This window comes from Tachypleus tridentatus, chromosome 6 (assembly GCF_004210375.1).
Source record: "Tachypleus tridentatus isolate NWPU-2018 chromosome 6, ASM421037v1, whole genome shotgun sequence".
NCBI classification, from domain to species: Eukaryota; Metazoa; Arthropoda; class Merostomata; order Xiphosura; family Limulidae; genus Tachypleus; species Tachypleus tridentatus.
In genome coordinates, this window is record NC_134830.1 from 77,836,048 (window position 1) to 77,861,242 (window position 25,195).

The 25,195-nt window shown below is 31.0% G+C and overlaps 2 protein-coding genes across 6 annotated transcripts in view; one reads left to right on the forward strand and one right to left on the reverse strand.

Annotated features, from left to right (window-relative positions):
• Positions 1–6,861: 6,861 nt before the first annotated feature.
• On the forward strand, positions 6,862–17,588 carry LOC143252861 (uncharacterized). Of its 2 annotated transcripts, XM_076505643.1 has the most exons (6): positions 6,862–7,193; positions 12,467–12,529; positions 12,714–12,875; positions 14,327–14,444; positions 14,864–15,296; positions 16,936–17,586. In XM_076505643.1, the coding sequence occupies exons 1-6, from the start codon at positions 6,893–6,895 to the stop codon at positions 17,305–17,307; spliced, it is 1,449 nt and encodes a 482-aa protein (XP_076361758.1). In that variant the 5' UTR covers positions 6,862–6,892; the 3' UTR covers positions 17,308–17,586. The 2 variants fall into 2 exon arrangements, with proteins under 2 accessions (XP_076361758.1, XP_076361759.1); XM_076505644.1 differs by lacking the exon at positions 12,714–12,875 and having other exon boundaries at positions 16,936–17,588.
• A 265-nt stretch (positions 17,589–17,853) lies between these two features.
• The window catches only part of LOC143252862 (anoctamin-2-like), a 47,819-nt gene continuing 40,477 nt past the window's right edge, over positions 17,854–25,195 (reverse strand). The window contains exons 13-15 of one of the 4 annotated variants that reach the window (XM_076505646.1): positions 24,545–24,687; positions 18,927–19,053; positions 17,854–18,405 (exon numbers count right to left, since the gene is read on the reverse strand). In XM_076505646.1, coding sequence (XP_076361761.1) covers positions 24,640–24,687 — 48 coding nt within the window. In that variant the 3' untranslated portion in view covers positions 17,854–18,405; positions 18,927–19,053; positions 24,545–24,639. The other 3 variants (XM_076505645.1, XM_076505647.1, XM_076505649.1) reach the window with 3 other exon arrangements.

Sequence of the window (25,195 nt, forward strand, 5' to 3'; positions counted from 1 at the left end):
AAGAGTTTGAATGTGACTGTTGACGGACACGTCTTAGGGACGAGAGTATAAATGGGTACAGGATTGTAGGGGCGTTGCACGTGGATGTTAGGTTATTAATTAGTATAGGTATAAAGGTTTTCCTTTATATTGGTTTAATTTTGGTTTTAGTTGCTGTACAAGTAGGGCATCTTTGATTTTGCATTTGTTTATATTTGTAAATGGGTGTTTTCTATGGTTATGTTGTGTTTATTTGATTTGCAGTGTTCAAAAACGTGTTTTGTTCTTTGAATCTAATTTCCATTTTTCTGCTTATTTCTCCAGTATAGAAGTCATGGAGGTTGTTGCATTGTATTTTATAAATTATGTTGGTGTTGTGTTTGTCAGTGTAGTTTTTACATAGTATGGACTTTAGTTTTGTACCTTGTTTTTGAATAAATTTGGTGTTTACTGAAATGTTGTGTTTTGTTATAAGTTTTTTCCAAATGTTGGTTATTTTTTTGCTGATGTCTGTAACATATGGTATGCAGCAGTACAAGGTTTTGTAGTCTGTTGTATCTTGGGATTTATTATTGTTTGTTTGTTGTTGGTCTAGGTGTATGCATATAATTTTTTCCACAGTTTTTTAAGGAAACTTGTTGATGTTGATGAAGTGTTGTTTTATTTTGTTTATTTCATCGTTAATTTTATTGGATGAACATAGTTTTGTGGTTTTGTTTAGTTGGTTTCTTAATATGTTGAGTGTTTGTTTTGTTTCATGTGCTGAGTCCCAAATTACTAGAACTGATACACAATTCAAAACAGAAATCCACAGAAAAATCACCCATACTGGATTATACATTATACCATTCAAGGAGTAATAAATAATACACTTAAGTAGATGTATACTGTTACAAGCTATAAGGTATTTAAAATAAACATACTTACTCCATATACTTATGGAAAAATGTTAATAAAAATACTTAATTGAAAATTCTGATTTTTTTTTTGTCTACAAAGGACTTGTATATTCTTTGCCAAGTTTTGTGAAGTCACGTTAGGTACTATCACTGTTATGGTGCATATATATATATTCCTAGTTACATGATGGTTACAAGTTCATGTTAAATACACAAACCAGTTATGGAAGCATTAATTTCAATTTCTGCATTATATCTTGTGTAACAGTATTCTTCTGTAAAATCTGGCAAAGAATTTTGATTTGAAGAGATTTTAATGTAGTATTTCTACTTCTTATAAAGCAGAAACAATATACTTGAAATTTGTGCTATCCTAAAGAGAAATTTTGAAAGATATAAATGTATGGGAGGAGTGGTTGTATCATGATTTAAGGTAGTTTTACCTTTGTAGTTTTAAGTGTTGTTTTTTCTCGTGAATTTCAGTTCAGCTTTATTATTTTTCATATTTTTTTACATTCATTTACAGCTATAATCAGAATTACCATATCTCTCTGAATATTTAAGATACACTGATTTCAAAATTAAAGAAAACCAATAAGAATCCATTGTATTTATTAATGTACACCAGGTGACAGCTGTCTTGTTCCAGGTAAATGGATAAAATTATAATTGAGTTTGTTTTTAAGTTAAATATGGAAAGAAACGTTTTGTACAAGTATAAATCAATTACAAGTAAGACATCAGTTAAAAACTAATTCTGAGGAAACTCTAGCATAGTTATATTATTCAGTAAAACATTTGTTTCCCTGGTTAATAATATTTCCCCAGTGCAAGAATATGTCTGTGTTTACATATAATGCATGACTAAACATTAAAATAACAAAAGTAACATGATAAACTTTAAAACAATGTGGTCTTAATGAACTAAAAGCCTGTATTTCTCTTAATTCTATAACTAGTAGTGAAAATGAACCTGTTTACATTAAGTAATCTGTCTTACCCTGTTAACACAATTATAGTTTTATATTTAGTTCAAGAACAGCACTGTTATTGACAATTTAAAAAATACTAAATGTATTTGAAATGTGACTGTTTTGCACTATTTAACATACAGGAGACATGATTTCTGACAGTTGAAAAATTTACGAAAGGATATTTTTAGTGTAATTTATGGTGTGCATCTTTAAAAAATATTGTTAATTGTTAAGTTTTAGCATGGAGGCAGACAGTTATCTGGAATTTACTTGCTTTGATTAATCATAGAAAGACATTGCTATAAAAATTGTATTGGCTCTTTAGACCACCATTGTAAATGGTATCTAACATGGTCCATCCCCATGTCTATTGTGTTCCAGTCTAGAGTGCCAGTATTATATTGACCTTCAATGTTTTTTTCCAATCAGTAGAAAACGTATATAAAGAAATTATGTTTCTTTTATTTATTATACCATATATTTTACTGTCTTCTGTGTAAAACGTTTTTAATTTTTAATATGGAGTAAAGCACAGTAGAATGTGAAAATCATATCCATTACTTTGTTATATTACACTAGTCTTCCATATTGATATTAAGCTTGGAGCCTGAAGCATGAAAACTCATTATTTTAATTTTAACCAGTACAATCTGGTACAGAACTAACATATAAGTCATTTTTGAGTTAAAGCTCACATTATGAAACCAATCTGTAAAATGTTTTGTGAATTTTTTCTTTCAAAATGAATTTTAAAACAAGTGCATTTTTGAAGTAATATTGTCATTAGGCCAAAATATTTGATATGTGATGATGATAAAATTAACTTTAAGAAATATGAAACAAGGCCTGAAAGTTAGGAGCCATATTTCTTGCCTTTTGATTTTTGGCATCAGATAAAATCCTTTGTAAATTGATATCAGTTGACACCACAGTTTACACTGCACAACAAAGTTTTTGCTTCTTGAACACTGTTGGGTGTTCCTTATAGATTTTTGGCTGCTGATCACGAAAATCACATCCAAATTTGCCCATCATGTACCGTTTCATGGAAATCTTGGTTTCACCAGGACATTGTTACAATGTAAAAACTTTGTTGAATTGTAACATTTCCTAAACAGAATTGCCAATAGATATTTACCTTTACAATTGATTGTGGTGTGATTTCAATACTGAATAAAATCCAAGAACTAGACTAAGAACCAGAGTCAGTTTATCATTTCAAGTTTTGTGTGAACTGTAATTAGGGTTTTTTAGATCAGGAGGTTTTATTTTATTGTTACCGTATAGGTGTTAAAGAAAGACAAATTTATATGCCTATTAATCAAACACTTAGTGTAAAGTAGACTAATTAGGTTATAAATGATTTTAATAAATAACTTTATTAAACAATACATTTTAGATTCATCAGTTCAATTCACTTGTTACTTATTTTCAGCTAACACTGATTATATAGTTTTGTGTGTAGGAAAAGTTTTAAAAGTTTGATAGTAAAGATTATTATAGTGAAACTAGAACATAATATTTTCATAAATCACTGTGACAGCCTCAGAGACAAATATATCACAGCCATACTCAGGTTCACATGTTAGGTCAGGTTGGTTCAGTATCTTAATAAGAATTTATACATTCATCTTAAAAATAATATAAACAAGGTTAATCATATGAAACATGGTATGCTAATTATCAGCAGAATGCAAAAAAAATAAACTGATAAATAACATAATATTATGCAAGTGTGATGCAGTAATAATAACTTTGAAGTTTTCTCTCAGAAAAGTCTGATTGTTGAATCTGGTAGTGTTAATTCTTTGTTCAGATAATAAACAAACAGTTCATTAAGAAAAACAGTAAATTCTTATAATTCTACATACAGGTATTAGTATTTGTTTATTGAAATTAGGTATGGTAATTTTTTTGTTAAGATGGTGTGGACAAATGTCACCAAAGAGAAACAGTTGATACTTATAGTTCTACTTATTACTGTGGTCATCTGATTGTTGAATCCAGGAGTGTTAATATTTTATTTGGACTACATGCAGACAATTAATTAAAGAGAAGCAACAGATACTTACAGTTTTACATACTAATGTCATTTTAAGAGTAATGGGGACAGACTGTTACAATTTTTGCAGAATACTGAACAACCATTAAAATCATTACTATAGAACTTTGAATCATAAAAACACAGGCTCAAGAAGTCTTGATACAAAATGATACTAATTTTGATTTCCAGTTTGCTCCTGAAGAAGGAAGTTCCACCTTTTAAAAGTGCTTTGATTGTAGGGTTTTTTATTATTTTATAGAGCTTTGAGTTTATTATTTAAATTACTGTTCTGTATACTGAGAATCATCAGTTAAGTATGTAACAGTTATAAACACTTATCGTAAATCCTGTAACACCTCTTGAACTTAGAAATACTTGTGACGCAACCACAATAGTTCACAAAGTCTCAAGAAAATGAACTATTTCTATTAATATGATTTGTATATTTGACACTGGATCAGTCTGTACACTTACAGCCTTCACCATTGTTTTTGTACAGTATTTATATTTGTAAGTAACATTATTTTAATTTAACTTTACATTGATACATACTACTAAAGATACTTGTATAAAATACATGTGAAAATCTTCTTGTAGGCAGTTATTTGTTATATTTGAAATCAATTTTTAAAAATGCACTAAATGTGCCTAAGGGTGATGTTGTCATGAACAACAAAAACTTTATGTTCCTTAGATCTGCTATTTAAATGTTAATATTAAAACAGATTTCTAAATATTGGTGTTTGTCACATAGTTCACTGAATGCTTATTTGGCTTAAATGAAATGTTTGTGATGTTTAATAGCAAAATAAATTAGTTCCTTAAGAAATAGAATTTCAAATTACCAATATCAACAAACTAGAATATAATATCAGAACCTCTTATTTTATGTATTTTCTGAGATATATTTACAAAATCAAACTAGTTGGCCCTGCCCATCTATTATGTCTTTGGAAGTGTTTGTTTACATATACTTACTTCACTGTATGAAGTGTTTATAACCAATGAAAAAGTCAGAATTTCCCTTACATGATTTTTATGCTTTTATAATGGGTTTACTCATGAAGATACTTTATTTTTGTGTTGTAGACGTGAAATAATTATTTTGTTTTATATACTACACTTGCATAACTCAAAAGGCTTAGCAGGTTGTAACATGTGAATACAAATTATGTAAAGAGAGAATATCATTGTTTTCTATGCTTATTTATTGTTCTGTGTTTTAAGACAAGTGACTGAAATTTAAAGATGTATTTGTGAATAATGATGATAATTATTATATAAATATACATGTGTAATGTAGTACAACTGAAATGTGATTGTATTCTACAAAATACTGGTCATACGAACATTATGAAAACCAGTGTTTTTTTTTCAAACGAAAGAACCAATCACGGCTTGCCGAAAATATTTCATTAGTTCCCCATCGTTCTCTTTTAAGGCGTTTAAAAGACTCGTAGCTTTCGTTTGAATTTCCATTTAAATTGAAGGAATTCGCTTCTGATTGCAATCTTCTATCCATACTGACAACAGACATTCCATATTTACCATTAGAGAGCTCCTTTTCTTTACGATTGCTTTCGAGGCAAAACAGTTGGTAGCCATTCAACATTGTTTTAACTGGTTCTTTTATTTTTCAGGCTTACAGATGATTCATTTATTCCTTCGTCTCGTGCGGGTTAGGTTTCTTTGGCTCGGTATCAACACACATTCTTTTCTCACGCAAGATGAAAGGTTCTCTGTAAAAAGTATACACCAATATACTGAACTGCCGCTGACAGCAAGTGATGCTCAGATTTATACTGTGCAGTATATAAATGTGCATGCGCATTGTATAGGCTTGCAGAAAGATCTAGAATAAGCGAATGACACAAATTCGTAGACATCTTTTTAGAAATATTTATTAAAATGTCAGCCATAATAAAAATGACCCAAAGACTTATACGAATATAAATAAAGTCTCCCTATAGAGAATCCCATACTGTTAAGCTGCATTGTGGACCTCCTTTAATATCCAAGAACACATTTCAAAGACGAAGAGAAATACGTAACAAGGTATTTATGAAATTGAACATTTATAGAAATATAAATCTACGTTTCAAAAACCGAAGTGTCACAGTAACAAGAATTACATTCAACAAAGGATTTCATTCATGTACTATCTTGTAATTGATTTATACGTTAGTTTTGCATGCTATTCTTCTCAGTTTTTGGTAGATTAACTGAGAAATGAACAACTTAAAAATCTAGAAGCAAATGTATCTTAACGTCAAATTAAGAGATAGGTTTGTTTGTTTTTGAATCTCGCGTAAAGCTACGCGAGGGCTATCTGCGCTAGCCGTCCCTAATTTAGCAATGTATCTATTCATCATCACTTACCGTAACTCTTGGGTTACTCTTTCACCAACGAATAGTGGGATTGATCGTCACATTATCACGGGGATTTGAACTCGCGACTGTTGAATCGAATGCCTTAACCACCTGGCCATGCTGGGCCTGAGGGGAAAGTAGCATTTGCAATTTATATATTATTTATTATAAATCTTAGGCCTATCATATTAACTACTCAATTATAATTTATATGTATCATGAGACATCTGTTAGCAGTCTTATTATGGTTGAAATCATAAATACCGACTAAGACTTGTACAAGTATTGTCAAAAAAAATTGCAAAGCGATATTTCGTATAAATTTTATTTGCTTTCACCTAAATTTCAAGTTGAAATCTTAGGCAAATGTTGTTATTGTTTATTAAATCTAAATTATGCATAACATAAACATGATTATAATTTCTCAATTCAAGCGTCTTTCACACAACAGAAAGCAATAACCTTTGCAATCATTATTGTTAGTAAAACTTTTTTCCACCTAACAATGTCACTTCAGTTCATGACGTCATTCAAACAAGAATACTTTGTGCCACGGTAACACTGATATTTCACCTAGAAACAATACAGAAAGTGATTTACAAAGCGTACAGTGCAGAGAGAATTCAATGGCTAATTACACTCAATTATTTTATATTTTCGGTAGTTTCCTGCTTGTTTCAGGTTTTAGATTCGTCTACGAAACTGAACGTGGTTCTACTCTTACATTAATTTGTTCAAACCAAGCTTATAAAAGAGCGAGAGAAGAACCAGTAATTTGGTTCTCAAATCTCAATGAACAAGTTATTAATAGTGAGAGAACGCAAATAAAATACGGTGGCGAATTAGTGCTAACCAACATCCAATTTGAAGACGCGGGAATTTACACATGCAAAAATCGTGAAGGTGATTACAAACATGATGTCAGAGGTAAATTCAAAGTTTTTTTTTTAGGCCATATTTTCATTTATTAACCGATACTAATTTAACAGATATAACATCTAAATCGAAATCGTCCATCTTGCTTTTAAATTTCTTTCAGCCATAACCTTTTCGTTTGATATTTCACCATGTGTATTGATTATAAAAATAATTGCCTGTGTATACGTAAGATTACACTATGTAACAAAAATTTTACCTTTTCTTGTACCTGGGCACAAAATGTTATTTCCTAATTGCTTATGCCAAGAGTAAATGGAAAAGGCTTATTCTTCTCTTCAAACTTTAACGTATAACGAAATCATAATGGGAGAATATATTTGGGGGCTGATACGTGAAAGGGATTGATATTACAGTCGCAAATCTCGAAAAAGTACTTCATTTTAAATATTTTTGTATAACTTTAGTATAAATACATGTAAATCATATGTTGTTTTATTCAGACATTATGTAAATTTGCCCGTTTCTACATGTGTATTGACTACAAAATTATTTATATTGCCCATGTATACGTGAGATTATGATGACAATAGTATCACTTTTAACTTAATTATTTCACAATAAAATTTTATATCAATGTGTTATGTTTTAGTAAACAACCAAGCCGGATGTTCATACAAAGAAAAAAGAAAATTAATTCTGTCATTAATTATCGTTTGTAAAACATTTGAAATATACTTTAACTGCCACTAAAATTTCGATAACCAATATTTTATCAATCTTACTGTATGTTTGTGATATTTATTTGTATTCATTGGTTGGAGCTATGGAATTCCTTATTTTTCCCTTACAGAGAGAGCTTGGTAGTTAACGAGGCTAAAAGTAAACAAGATACTCTCTGACAAATCAGCCTTAGGAATTCAAAGATTTGGTTAGAAATTTGTAACCGTAAAGATATCTTACTGATACACTACACTTTCAATCTTTTTAAAGTTTCTGTACAGTAGTTTCAAACTGTTAATACCACTGCTGTTCGATTCTTTTTTTTCCTTCTGACTTAGCTCTGCCCCACTCTAGTACAGAGGTAAGTCTACGGGTTTACAATGTTAAAATCAGAGGTTCGAATCCCCTCTGTGAGCTTAGCGGATAGCCCGATGTGGCTTTGCAAAAGAAAACACACAGACATAAACAACTCAGCTCTACATTTATTTTTACATATACAAATTAGATATTTTCGTTCTTACCATAAACGGATATTTATTTAATAGTATAAGGTTTTGATGGGGAGTGAAGAGGCAAGTGAAGCCTAATAATTATGTTTAACGTTACATTTGCTCGCAAATATTTCTGCCTCATTTTTCTCAATTTGCTCATTACCGATTTTTAAGTCAGTGGTGTGCGAAAATCTCGTTTTAGATTTCTTTAATACTAGAACCCGTTAATCGGTCTTATCTATAGCGATCAAAAATATTTTTTCTTTATTCGTTGTAAAATATGTATAGGATGGGTAGAAAATGTTTAAGTTGGAGAAGCAATGATATTACACTCCCGATGATTTAATGTTTAAACTGGAATAAATGCGACTGAATAATTTCTTTGGTTAAAAGGAATTTTGATTAAAACTTCATTTGTTAAAACTGGTGTTTTCTTTTAAATTGATCCTCTTATTCTTGTGATTCAGTATTTTCAAATGACTTGCAAATACGTTGTTTTTTTCACAATCTTTATGAGTAGATTTAAATCCAAGTCATATAACTTATAAGTATGTGTTTAGTTTAAGTAGAGTGCATATTTACAGAGAAAAATAGAAACAAAAACTCACAGCTTAAAAAACGTGTAGTATAATCTACTGTACCATTTAATCATTCATTAAAAAAACGTTATGATTATAGCCTTATAATCGAACTGATAAGCAACCAGTTTTGAACTGACAACAGATAAAATCAGTTAACACTTAACATTAAATAACTATGATCATGGAGTTATTGTTTTAATGAAATAGTCTCCCGATGGGACAGCGGTAAGTCTATGGATTTACAACGCTAAGATCAGGAGTTCGATTGCCCTCGGTGGACACAGTAAATAGCCCGATGTGGTTTGGCTATAAGAATAACTATGTGTGCTTGATCATTCGAAAAGCTTTTCATTCTCTACAGTTAATTAGAAAGTTAAGTTCTTGCTTTCTTCTCCAAGTTAGCTATCAAATATATTAGACAAAAGCGAAAGATTACATCACACTTACAGTTTAAAGTCCCTACATATAGTTGTCAGATTTTCATGTATTGCACGTGGACTGGTATTAATACAGCTACAATAAATACATTTCTATATAATTTGTCTAAACATTTTCAAGGTATCTCTTATTGTAGCTGTATTAATACCAGTCCACATGTAATAAATGAAAATCTGATAACTATGTGTAGGGACCACAAACTGTAAGTGTGAGGTAATATTTCTCTTTTGTTTAATAGATTTGATAGCTTACTTAGAGTAGAAAGCAAGAACTTAACTTTCTATTTGCAGTCACATACAGTGCTTGTACTAACTCAGCTAACTCCCATCTACTGTTTTCCACTGTAAGAGCTAACTACTGTCAATTATTCTGAATTTTGTCATTGAAAATATATTTTATTTTGTTTTTCTCTGATATATATTGATATATTAGTGATACTTACCAATGATCTGGATACGTTTCTAATCATGGTTTCCTGTTGGTTGAGTCAAATAATTCATATTATTCGTTTGTTCACCTACAAAGTAAATAATTTCTTCATGGAATTGTCTCTGCTGATTAAACTGTTGTTACTGCACCAGATAGGAATTTTAAAGTACTCCCATCTACGTTAATTAAACTGTGTTTTTATCGCTTTCGTTCAGAAAACGATACGTTATATTTTATATCATTTAATCATAATGAAAATTGAACTATCTTATTTTTATATGATAGTTTTTAACAACCTTCGTGTAATTTCCTATTAATACTATCTGCATTACTCTTAGTACTCTCAGAATATTTTGTAAATTATAAAATCTTGTAAATTATAAGTATCATCTTCAAATCATAATACATCGAACAAGATTTTATAACAATATAGATATAAAAGTGTTTCTTTATATTGGTTTAATGTGTTTGCTCTTGTATTACAAGGAATTATTTGGTTTATTGTCTGGTGATGTTGGAATCTCTGTTTAGTATTTAAATGTTACCTGAAGAATATTTATTTGAGTTGCAGTGTTAAATTTAAAAACGTGACATTCTATTTTTTTTGTGTTACATGAATGTTGTTTTGAGTTTCGGGCTTGTTTCTCCGACGTAAAATACGTGGAAGTTGCCATAAAGTATTTTATAAATGACATTAGTATTGTATTTGCTTTATTTTTTTACAAGAATTTAAGTATTTTGTTTGTTGTATTTGGGGTTTTTGACTGGGTGAGTATCGTGTTGTTGACTGAGGTTTCTCTATATCACCGTTGTTTCAAATCTCCTTCCTCATTGCTTTATAACCTAGAGACGTCGAATTGTATATGAATTCTGTAATAAAACGTTTTAAATTACCCATTGTAGAATGTCTGCAAAATTTGTTAGCTTCAAGTGGGTTCCTCAGAAATATAAATGCATGAAATAGATTATGACAACAATGTTAAAAGTACTTACAATGAATTATTACATTAGAGATAACATGAAATCAGTTTTTCTTAATTTTCATGAGAGGAAGTGTCGATGTTGAAGTGTGGTATGAATAAGTATTGGTAAACATATCGACATATAATTACTATAAATGTTACCATCAATACTACACATTCTAAAGATAAACCTTACTCTTTGTTCGTCCATATACTGGTCCAACTAATAAGGACTCCAGTAATGGTTGCCCAACTCCAAGGTGCAGATGTTGATATTGACAGCTATAATATACTCTTGGAAGATGCATCACATTCCATTAGTTGATGCTGAAGATGCCCTGAAATAACTTTTCAGGGCAGTGATGAAGACGAACTCGTAATATTATCGGTACTCCTGTAATAAACATACAGTATTAGTCAGAGGCTGCCACTGATGTTCATAGCAATAATAGTTTATAGGGATTAGTAAGCCATACCAAAACAGTTTTGAATATGCAACCTGGCATATAATGTGACTCAATCTGATATAAAGTTACGGCAGAACAGAATTTATCAGAACAACTTCATGACATAGCTTAACATTTCGTAAATGGTGTAATGTAACCGAAAATTGGTTGCTTTTGGGAAAGGTATGTAACAGACCTTTTCAATGTAAATTTTTATATGCCCAAATCATGAAAATATATTCAAATGAGAATTTAAAATATTGGAAACAAAGATATTTATTGTACTTAAGAGCATCGAAAAATAATTTTGGTTTGCCAGAACAATTCGGAAAAAGACCTACAACAAGTCGTACGAACACAAATGTCAGAGATAAAAACCGCTGAGTAATTAGATAGATATGCATATTACTGTACACACAGACATACCAGTCACGTGACTGATGTAGTAATTATAGATCTCTATGTGATCAGAGACAAGATGGATTATGGAAAACCTGTAGAGAGAAGTGATGAGGCTCCAAAGTTATTTTGATATAATGAACTCAACTTGTGAATGTTGAAGCAAAATCTTATGAACTGTAAAGATACAAATCATATCTACGAAGTTTCTTTAAGAACGTATTTTGAATAAACAATACTTTAAATTTACAGTGAAAGGTGTTAGATCGCAATATTATTTAGCTTGATAAATCCACAAAAAATTAAGTATTTGCTTTTATATTAACTTCAAATGGAAATTTTTTTCGGAATGCAAATCACGCATTTTCTGCATTATACGGATATTATTTGATATTTTGTTGTTTGCAAGACACAATCATATACTGATACATTTTACCAACGTAATATTCCCAAAAGAACCTGTATTTTCATACCTGATATTAACATAAACAGTGACAACGGTTTCACGTTTAACTGTGACAAATAAGAATTTTGCAAGGGAAACACCAACGGAAATCTAATGTATCAATAAAAAAACCATCGTGTGTAATTTTATAAATTTCCAAGTTTGTGTGATTAGTTTCATTAGTTAACTCCATCAGGAAGTACATAAAGAAACAAAAGTCTACTGTTAAGAAACTGTTTTGACACGTTTTATTTTTCTCACGAAAAGTAACATTAATGTTGTTATTTTACAGAGTGAGTCATAATTAATATTATAACTAGTGCGTCGTGCTCATTGTGAAAAACCTTAAAATTCCAACGGTGACACAAAAGGTGCTTACAAAAATACTAACTCTCTGTTGTTTTCCCCAGTGTATGTTCCAGCCGAGAATCTCAACTGTACTCGAGGATACCAAAGAGATGTTTACAGGTGTTGTAAGTATATATGATACTCAATTACTTTAAACTGTTCACATTAAACACAAATAGATGAAAGACTTTTAAAAATATGGAATTTTAGTTAAACAAATACTATTGTTAATATTAAAGTTGTTGTTAGAACAATAACAATTAACACTGGGAAAGTAAATGTTTAGCTATGTACTTTTAACGCTTTTAGATCCATGTCCTCCTGGTCACTATGACAACGGATTCCAAACTCACTGCCTGCCGTGTCCAGGAGGGACTTACATGACATCATTTGGTGCTGACGCCTGTATACCTTGTCCTGGAGATAAAATTACTGATGAAGAAGGAGCTGATAATAAAGATCTTTGTAGAAGTAATGAAACAAAATGGTTTTAAAGTTTTCTTTTATTGTTTCTTTAACATTTTAAAGATGTTTATTTTTGTTCAGGCAGATTGTTATAATACGATACTTCTTCATAACTTTCATGGTTTTTAATACATTAAAAAGCTTTGCTTTTACTGAGAAATCATACTACTCTTTTTAAAGATGAGCTCAATACTATTTACGACAAATAGTATTGAATAGCTGTCTTACCTCCAGTGTATCATTTCAAAATTAGGAACGGCTAGCGCTGAAAGCCCTCGTTCAGCTATCCGCGAATTTGAAAAACAAATATAACGGTGTCTCGATAGCACATCTGCGTGCGTCACATAATTACTAAAAAGACCAAAGATATTTAACTAAAACAGTGTATGTCCCAAAACATAATTTAAATCTATGTTTAATATGTTTATTTTGTGTACATAATGTCGTTTTTGTAATAAAAGAAAGTAATTTGTCCAAATACAAAACAGATGTTTTAATATAAGATTATAATAACATTGGATTATCAAAACGTTAGCACCGTCTCGTAAGTTCTGAACAAAACTATTAGAAAGAATTGTTACAAAGTAAGCGAAAAAACTTCATGAGCATTGACGTACGACGTTCAGTGTTTGTGGTCAAAATGGTGTTCTTTATCTGGGAAATTTACAGTAAAGACAAATTTGTAAAAAATTACAATTGTTAATAGTGTTATAAAAACGCAGAAACTACCATTCAGTGGATACGATTCGATAGCAAAATATAATTGTGTACCATAATAAGTGAAGAAGCTAATTATAAAACTTAATTCAGTAAATGAATAGCGATTAAACAAACTGGCTTTATTAAGTAGTCAATGGAAAGACGGTTTGTTTAATTTGTGTTATATATTCTTACAATTTAAGTGAATCGAAGTTGATTTTACTCACTGTGTTATACTGAGTTGTATAATAGGTCAATTATCGTAAAGAAAATGTCGAGATTTTTCTTATATAGTCTGATCACGTGTGTTTGGAATGGGAAGTCAGTAAGTTTCGTGATATATCGTCTCACAATGTAAATATGTTGGAAAACCTAATTGATTTTTCGTTATATAACTATATAGTTGTTGTTATTACACAACTGTACTATTTGTCTACTAGTAAGGAGCTCAAATAATATAACAGGCGTCATTTTTCTTTGATAAGTATCTGTTTAATGTATAAAGAAAATGTATATTTACAGTTGTCAAATTGTAAAGGTTGTTATCAATGTTTAATATGAAAATATATTATAAATGTAAGAAATATCATATTTATTTAATTGAAATTTTTAATATGTTAAATCAAGTTTATATTTGAGCTTAAAGAATTATACACTTCCCTATTATTATGAAGTTACATTTGAAGTATTCTTTCTGTTTTATGTAATCGATACAATGTGTAAAACTGTTTTAAAAACAACTCTCTCTCTCTCTTAAGATCCAACTGATATGGTTCTCAAGGTCACTTTCCCCTGGGCGACCAAACGTACAGTTGTAAGGTATCCTTGGTGGATGGAAGAGCTGACACTAATTTCGATTTGTCTTATTGCTTTGTGGTAAGTTACAAGTTATCTTCCAGTTCTTTCTAATTAAAGTATGTGGAACAGGGGGTGAGAGAGCATCTGACCTCAATACCCAATTATCTTTTAATTGAATAGTAGGGTTGGATATTTGAAAATGTCAAGTGTTTTCAGTGCCCCTTTGGTAGTTAATTTGTGAAAACACAAATGTGAACCTTGTAAAGCTGAATATGTTTAATTAACCTTACAAATGAGGTCAAAATAACTTTTCAATTGTAGTTAACATTTCTACATGGTGGTTTATCAAGTGTTTTTGTAGATCTGTTTGCTAACGATAAAACCAACAAAAAAGACAACTATTTAGAGTTAATCTTTAATAGTATTGTTTATATAGAAAACTGAAAGAAAAGATCGCGTTTTTATTTCTCATTTATTTTTTATTTATTATTATTTAGTGTTCTTTGTTGTTTCTGCAATGTGAATGAAAAAGCCCGGGGCAAATGGAAAGCTCTAAAAAACCGCATCCTCGGGTCTTGTGGTGTTTTTGCTTACACAAAGCTAGAAGACCAGGAGCTTGAAACTAAAAAGATCACCCCCAGTGAATTAGACATTTTGGAAGCTGTTTCCATGATCCCTGAGTGTGAGAAGGCCCCAACAAATAAGTTCAATAAAAGAGAAACTAATGTGGTATTAAAGGAAAATCAAACAGAACCAACCATATTGCAGACAATAAATGAAAATCACTCAGTAGAAAAGAAACCAGAAAGAGCAGAAAACGTGAGCAAGCCTGCTTCAAGTCCTGATAAAACTGAATTAAAGACACGCGTTGAGACAACCGTGAATGATGAGAAACCTGAAGAGACATTAAAATCTGATTCACTGACAACGGTTCGTATACGTTTAAAATTCTTTTACTTTATAGTACTCAGTATTATACAGCATAAGTATATAACCATTAATAAATAGGATGCGCTCTTAATATTAAACTTTCACTTCGTACAAGTTAATTTATACCTACATATATATATATATATATATGCAAGAAGCAACTGAAATATAATGGAATTAATAGCACATTATTAATGTTAATGCAAAATTACTGTTATAAAATAATTACAACCATTCTGATACTTAATTTATGTGAATATCTGTATCTGGTTCAAAATTGAATTAATTTCTCATTCATATTACGTTTATGATTAATATTTGGTAGAGTTAAAAACATTTCACTTTAATGTAATGTATACTGTGTCAAACTGTGTGATCAATATGATATGCTTGCTTACAATGAGTGTTGTTAAGACATCCACAACTACAGAAAAACATGCGTTCAGAGTCATTTGAATACATGTAATTCTTCTTCCAAAAGAGACCTATACATGTTCGATACTATTGAGGTTTGATAGGTCTGTACCCTAGTTAAACTGGTCAATTACCTCTTCTTCAATGTTATTACATGTGGCAAGACAATTATCATCCATTTAGCTAAAGCCAGAACCAAACATTACAATATATGACAATGTAAGAGGTACTTCCATTGCTGTTATGACATCTGGAAAACATAAAGGTCTGATTGTCGGTTCATGATTTTTCATTACCACACATACTTCCACTACTGATATTAAAGTGAGTTATTTTGTGTCTTACTATAACTAAAATTTACCTTTCGTTGTTAATATTACCAAACTTTATGAGTTTTTAACCGTACATACACTGAAATGACGTTCTGTTGAAGCTGCGAACATCTGATTCTGTTTTTAACAGTTATCACATAATTGCTGCGAATCGTTAGATCACGGTAACTTCTTAAAATGTGGATTTTATTATTCTTAGTTTAGTACCAGTGTATTTGTACCATTTTGTAACAAGTGATTCCACCATATCTTGTTAATAACACCTTGATACATTTTACAACAGTTTGTTTTTTATAGTCAGCCAAATTTCACTGGTCTGACAGACATTTAGTGAAATATCCAATTGTCTTCTTTTGGACTAAGATTATTGAATATTTTAAAGTACTATAAACTCCGTGATTTACTTCAGTGTTACAACTATGATAAGACAGTTTGAAAACTCTTTCTCTTTATAGTCATTTGTAGTTCAGATTACATAACTTTTCATGTTTAATTTATATAACAATGAAATGAGGAAAATAACTAACATTTATTTATAACAGTAGTTTTATCTTGTTTTAACAAGTTAGTTTTTGTGAACTTACAAAACATAAATGTTAAACATTATTTAAAGCTCTTGTTTGCTCTATATTACCTTCCTCACTATTTGGGACAATGCTTGAGATATATTTCGAGTTTCGAGAAAACGTTTATCAGATATCTTAACCCAATTTCATAACATACAATTTTCATATAAACACTTATTTGGTTTTACTCATATTATAGTAAAATGATTGTTACATAAAGAATAAATTATATATTTTTAAAATGTTTATTAACTGATTATTGTTATTAAAACAGTTTTTTTTCCGATTGATGAGTGTTCCCTCACTAATTATGATTTACATCTTCAGGCAGAAACACCAGCTTCGAAAGAAATTAAAGACGTTGATTGTATCCAGAGGGAGGTGTCAAGCAACATCAGGCCTCCCTCAACGAGACTTTTCCACAATGTTGATAAAATTATTACTGTAAGACTTGGGAGTAAGCCAGAATATCATCAGAGAAACGTTTTTATTGTTATTGAAAATAGTGAAAACCGAAACAAATTTGTTATTGGTAGAGCTCCAAAATCAACACCTACGTGTCAATTGAAACGTTGCAAAAGCGAACATAAACTTATTGTACAGAAACCTAAAAAGAATAATCAAATTAAACACGTTGACAGCCCTCACAAGATTGTTTTCACAAGAGATCCGAAACTGGAACCAAAGCCCAAAAATTAAATAACCCATGAGTTGCATACCATATTAAAAAGAATTACTTTACCTTATCTCATAAGTTACTTTTTTTTACATTTTACTCACTGATATAAATAATAAATAAAACATACTCATGAAAAACAAAAAATATGATATTCGCCTGGGTCTTCTCTTTTTTGCTGTCAACTGTCATGAAACTTAAGCTCACTTTTTGATGTACTAAAGGTATTGATACAATCAATAATGCTTTAATGTAATTAAATGATACATCTGGGAACGGAGAATAATAATACACAGAAAACACTGTCCTATAAATGTGATAATTTTCTGGCTTTTTAACTATGTGATAATTTCCTTAAAGAAATTAAGCTTTAGAAAACTTTAGTTTTCTATTGGGTATAAATAATATAGTGTAAAACACTAAAGATAACTATTAGCATTTGTGAAAGATGGAATTGTAGGACGTTGGTCTGATTACCTAGTTAATGGTTTGCAGACGAATAACAAATAGAACTTTATCACTGTGTTAAATTTTGTGTTAATTGAACAAGAAACGTGGAGACGTATAAGAAACAAACACATACAGACATTTATTTATATAGATTCAATGACAGTGAACATTTTAAAAATTCAACTAAAGCCCAGTAAAGTATGGCTGAAAACTCAATTGTCGAAAACAATAGGTCGTAATGAAACTCCTTCTTTACAAATATTAGGTAAAATTCAAATTGTGCTTATAATTAAGAATGTCATCTTTATTAATTTCAATGAATATATTGGCAGTTTTGTTCACTTTTATTAATAGCGTTACTATGCAGTTCCTCTGCCTTTACTTTTAACGAAAGTTAAATGTTTATAAAAACTGGATAGCTCACACATCTATCTTGTTTGATATATTAGAATAAATACTGTATTTCTTTTCATGTTAAAAAACTGCTGAATTTATAACGACTTATATTCGTACATTAATTTAACTTGAAAACTAAGTCGACCACAGATATAAAACAATAAATGTGTATTCGTAACATTTTTTTTTAAAGATTCGATGGTCTGAAAAGGACCTTTAATTGTAACTCAGTAACTAGGAAAAATCATTATCACCTTGTACAGATCCTTTTGGACCTGTAAAGCAGAAAAAGAACATTTTATATTTGAACGATTCTAGGCCCTGTTTATACACCCCCTTTCAGCTTGTAAGCCCCATTTTACTTTTAAAAGATGCTGTCATATAGTAATCATAAGGTGGCGTGTTATACTTACCGTCAAAATCATGGACCGCTTAGTGATAAATTTCATAGCTTCCTTTATTAGTGTCAAAATCTAATGTTTGTAAAATATCTGTAACATCCCTAAACTGAAGAACATACAAATCATTTGGTTCTATGAAAGTAAATTTTACAGCCGTCATTTTTCCACACCAATGATTCTCTGATAAACATTGTTTTTATTGGTTTTTTCAAGATTTTGAAATAATATCTGTATTGATAAAACCCGAGATGGTATAGTTTGACTTTAATCTATAATTTATACCTCTTACATCAGCCCACCGATTTGAAAAATGCATAGGGTGACACGAAACAGTTTTTTCAGGAAGATGTAGATAACACACTATCTATCCTCTGGTTTCACTTCATAGAACTTACATTCACTATCAAATTCTTCTTCTTTATCTGAATTCGGTCCATGTTTTGGATCAGAGAGAGACAGATTTAGTGAAGACCTCTTCCTCCTTCTCTGGGAACTGCTATTTTATCTGCACTGCTTCTAAATCTTGAGTAATTAATTAGCATTGTTACTTTTTTGTTGTATTACTTACAGTATATTAAATTTCGTCTATTGTCTGCTGTTTTAATTAACATAACATTTTCATGGAGTAATATTAATTCATATGGTTTTATAGCTTCTCTTTTTTATGATCCAACTGGCAGTCATATACAAACAAACGCATAATACTATTTTTTCACACAAAACTTTTAAAATAGAGCTACGTTTGTATCTGACTCTTTTAGCCTAGCACTGTACTGAATTTTAAGTTTTGTATTTGTGACGTTCAGAGTGGAAAGGTACTTAGGGCTAAGTTCATCATGTATTATGTAACTCTTTAGTTTGCTTACCAGTTCATTTGTATTGATATGTTTTTATAATATTGAAGCAAGTTATCCAGAGGTCTGTTTAATAGAATTGGCATGTTTCAATAGTTGTGAAGAAATATTTAGTTTGTTGATCGTGGAACTGCAAATGCTTTTGTTAAAATACAATGCTGTAGTTTGTTGATGTGTGTTTTTGACATATTTATCCACGTTATTCAAACATATTCTTCGGCTGGTTTTATGTATGTTCTGTTAAGCTTTAATATGTTTCCTATTGAAACTTCTTGTTTGATCATTCAAATTCCTAATGTAACTCGCTATTTTCCAAATTCTGGTTTTTCTGCTATTAATGTGTGGTATCTCGTTTAATTTTGAGTCAAAGTAATCCCTAAGAATTTTGCTGATATTGTTACCTGTAAGAGTCATGTCTAGATGTAACTGTAATATTAATTTGGTTTCCTTTCTTACAATTTTGTAAATAATATGGCTTGTATTTTGTACGTATTTATTGTAATTCTCCACTTCTGCAGTGAAAATTCTAGATTGTTTAGTAATGGTGGTTTGTTGTTGTTATTGGTTTGTCGGCACTCTTCCAGCTTTCAAAATCACCTGTCAACTGTGAGAGAAAAGTGTAGTTTGGGTCTTTGAGAGGCTTTTTGCTGACACGCCCCCTATCAAAACGCTCCTAGTAATACAACTCCTACTAATATTATATCTTTGTTAACATGAAGATAACCAAAGAATGTCGAAATGTTGTTTTGTGCTTTATTAGTAAAGTGTTAATATCCACACCAACTGTCCTGAGACACGTTTTTTACTTCAAGTGGGTTTCTCGTCATCACGAATTAAACCTTCTGATACTGCCTTCTGGTAACAGTTTATGAAACAATGACTCACATGACCTGCTAGACTCCCTGATTTATAAGTTTCGACAAGTTAATGACTTAAGTGGTTAGAGAAAAGTTTTTTTACTTCATTACATAATAAACAAGGATATGTTTGACTTGATATGAACGTCAGGCAGATTGGTATTAAGGATAAAAAGAAAAGATACTTTATAAGCGCAAAACACTATTACACAGAATTTCATATCAGTCAATGTTTACAAATACATATATTTGAAGATTTTCTAAAGTTTGACACAGGAAGTTTATATCTACTTTTCAACTTTCAAAATTATAGACAGTAAATGTAAAACTAAATTTCAAGATTAACAAATCTGTAGCAGACAAAGGCAGAAATAAATTGATTTTTGTAATACATAATTAAACCGAACGTGACATAATTTTAACAGGTAATACAAAAAGCAACTAAAGATATAATATGTAAATGAAGTTCAGAACTAGGATTATTTTGGTGAAATTAGAATATAATATTAATTAAAATTTAACCTTTGAGATGACCTCATGAGTGTTACTGGAGTTGTTTGTTGATTTGTAGTTAAACACAAAGCTACAGAGTGGGATATCCGTGCTGTGTCCATCAACCTTATATTAAGTGTCCGAAAACATGCTGCTGAGTTACTAGGTGGCTAATTGAAGAAACAGTGAAAGGAAATCAAGAAGAAATAAAATAAAAATAGTAGAACGAGGCAAAAAATTAAAATATTATAGAAAAAAGTAAAATAGAAATAGTAAATTATATTAATGAGCAAGAAAAGTCAAATATCGGGAAGAAAAGTGTTTCAAAATTAACAGGTTTAATACTAATATTGTGTTACAAGTGTAATTGTAATCATTTTTTGACAGCTTTTGGAAGTCGAACACGACATAAAATATGTCGGTATGTATGGACATATTTTGGGGTTTGATTCAGCTAGAACAGTTATACTGAAACCATATCTTACAGTTACAAAGCCACAGTAGTGCTTTAACAACATAACTTTAAAACATTAATTCTAGCAATAAAAATCTGAGGAACGCATATATCTAGTTGTAAAATAAGATGAATACTTTAAAAGACGCGTTCAGAAATGGTTCCAGTATTTAATTCCATCTTGATATGTATTGATTTATTCATTCAACTTTCAGGCCCGGCATGGCCAAGTGTGTTAAGACGAATAGTGGTATTGACCATCATATTATAACACCCCCACGGCTGAAAGAGCGAGTTGTTAGATGTGACTGAGATTCGAACCCGTGACCCTCAGCTGACGAGTCGAGTGCCTTAACTACCTGGCTGTCATTTGGAGGGAAGGAAAACAAAAAAATTCAGAGAAGGGTGTGGATGATAAAAAGGTTATTGTGATTCATTGACAACACGTAGGTAAAATGGGAGAAAAGAATCAGCTTATGCTACCCGAGAGAACAGATAAGGGACACAACTGGCAGAACAGGCGATATAAAGGGGTTAGCAGTTATAACGTTTTTGCCTTGCATATATACTAGGTGTAAAAATAGAGGCAGAGAAAAGCTTAGCATAGGAAATGAGTGTAGAAGCAGTTACAATGGTAGATGTATAACAAATAAAATTGATGACTTCAGGAAAGTGCATGGTTGGAATAGAGAAATTTGATACGAGACAACTGAAAAATGGTTTTCATGACACAAAATCTTTGAAATATAGGGTTACAGGCTATTTAATAGGAATAGAGTACAAAAGAGGGGGAGGGGTGGCATTATATGTAATATCTGATTTAGATCCTGTAGAGATTGAGGATATCAAAGACAATACCAAGGAGATTGAATTAATCAGGATTTTTATTAATCATTATAAAGCGAAAAAAAACTTAGCGAGAATCTGTTATAGACCATTAAATGATACTTGAGAAATTAGTGAGAAACTTTCATTGAAATTAAGATTTCAACTGCGAACTCTACAACATGGTTTTGTTAAAATATACATATTTATATATAAATATATTAAATATTCGGAAATTCTTCTGAAAATAAGTAGCTAATTAAATATTGATATGTATCAAATTTATGATATTTGCTAACAAGATTGATAAAAACATTTTTCTGTCCCAACACCAATATATTTTGTTTGTTTATTTGTTTTGAATTAGGCCCAAAGCTACACAATGAACTATCTGTGCTCTGCTAACTAGAGGTATCAAAACCGGGTTTTTAGCGTTGTAATTCCGCAGGCATACCGCTGAGCCACTGGAGAGCGTAATTATAAGAATTGTGATACTTTTATATAATTTGTTTCCTCACGTAAAGTGTGAACCATCTTTGATCTGTAACTACAGGAAAGGCAGTTATTTAACAGTACTCACCGCCAACTCTTTAGCTACTCTAATCGAATAGAAATATTTGGTAACTTTTATAACGCATACAGGGCACGTTTTGTGATAAATAAGAGTTAACATAAAAAGAATGTGGTTTGTGTAATTAGTTCGATGTTTCACAAAAATCAATGAAAGTAGGTCAGGTGGCCCCGCAAGAACAAAGATTAGGAAATTATTACACGAATTTCGTCATATAAATTAATTAGAAGTGTGCAGTTTGTAATAGTGATGTATATTAGATAATGTACATTTCCTATCCCTCCAGGACCTGGCATGGCCTATCGCGTTAACACGTGCGATTCGTAATCTGAGGGTCGCGGGTTTGCGCCCGAGTCGCGCCAAAACATGCTCGCTCTCCCAGCCGTGGGGGCGTTATAATGTGACGGTCAATCCCACTATTCGTTGGTAATAGAGTAGCCCAAGAGTTGGCGGTGGGTGGTGATGACTAGCTGCCTTCCCACTAGTCTTACACTGCTAAATTAGTGACAGCTAGCACAGATAGTCCTCGTATAGTTTATCTCGAAATTCATGACAAACCAAACCAATAGTTCTAAATTGGGGATGATGGCAGAAAGCATTTGTACCTTTGTTAAAAATATATATTCCCCAATGCATTGTTACGCGAAAATTCTGAAATGGGTGAACAATGTTAATGAAAGTAAGTAAATAAAAAATAGTAAATTATGTATTCTATCTTATTAATGTTAAGAATAAATAACAAATCTCTTCAGCTGTATAAGAATCTATAAATATTCGCTGGATCTAAAATTAACTTTCCCTCTCAAACCTCTTTCTTACTGTATCTTGCAGTTGTTAGCTCCACTGAAAAGTATTGCTATTTTACAAACACTTTTATTCACTTGATGTGAGTTCTCCTTTAGGGCTCTACGGCTGGTGAGTACATAATATAAATATAGATATTCTAATTTATAATTTTCGTCTAATTGAAGTGGATTTTATGGAATTATACGATTAATCGCTGTAAAGTGGGCTGTAGTTATCTTTCGGGATGGGAGAGAGCTTCGTTGGTCGTTTCGTCACATATAAAATTGTAGACTGACAATTTATGATCTGAACATTAGCCCGGCATGACCAGGTGGGTTAAGGCGGGCAATTCGTAATCTGAGGGACGCGGGCTCGTATCCCCGTCGCGCCAAACATGCTCGCCCCTTTTAGCCGTGGGGGCGTTATAATGTGACGGTCAATCCCACTATTCGTTGATAAAAGAATAGCCCAAGAGTTGGCGATGAGTGATGATAACTATCTGTCTTCCCTCTGGTCTTACACTGCTAAATTAGGGACGGCTAGCGCAGATATCCCTCGAAAAGCTTTACACGAAATTCAAAACAAACATCCAAATATTATTGTTTCAGTCTGTTGGTAATACATAATTACATTAATTTGAAAGGTTAATTGCTAAACAGAAATGGTCTGGGGGCGAATTTTCTAATTTGAAATTTAGAAGAAAAAAAATCACTGGTTTTTTCCTAATGTTGAAACATGGCGATTGTTGGAGCATTAATATTAGCTCTTCTTTTCTTAAATGACGAAATAATATATTTCTGAGACGTTTTTAGGTTTTATTGTGTAACTTCTAGTTCACGATTTAGTTTTCACATATTTTATTTTTCGCACGCAGTTTTCTGTAATTTAATGTATTCACATTTGCTACGGAATTTTTGCTCAATTTCAGAATGTACAAGTTTTTTTCATGATTAACTGGAGTGTCACTACATTAGTTAACTGGACTACTTTCTATCTATGGCATTTTGGTAAGGTAACTATTATTTGTTTTAATAAACAAAAAAATAACAAAGCTGCTGACAATTTGACAACTGGGAGGTTAGACATCATCACAGTATAGCAGAATCATCAAAAATTGATTGTTCTCAAAGATGGTAAAAGAAATCTCACTCATGAAAGGGAATATTGAACTTACGGTTATGAACTCTCTTGGATACCGAATTTGCAATGTAAAACGGTGTTCTGTACATCACTGGAGGCGGTTCGACGAGAAGAAATAAAACACTTCTTTTAAATGCGCCTCCGGTGGGTCAGCGGCATGTCTGCAGACTTACAACGCTAAAACCTGGGTTTCGATAAAGAGAAGTAACAAAACTAAAGATCCATTACTTTAAAAAATGAGTTTTGTACTTCATAATTTTCATTCACCCTCATGAGTGATTCAAATTATTATTAAAGGATGTAAACAGGTACATAATTTAACACAAATCTGTTCAAAAACTGAAGTTGTATCCAATACATCTAGATAAATGTTCAATATTTTTTAATAATGCACACATTTATAATAGTAAGTACCAATTCATAAACTGAAGTTTTCACTAAGTTCAAATAATTTTCTTTCGAGTAAATATTAATGTTTGGAGTTAATCAAATAACTTTAGTTTCTCTTCATTACAATTATATAAAGAAATTTAATCTGTTGATAATCTGACAGAATACTTAAAAAAAACAACTGATAACCAATGTATACTGAACACTGATAAAAACAACAACACACACACACAAAACCAGCATATTCACAAACTTACCACTGGTATACTTGTATCTTCCTACCTGGCTATTTTAT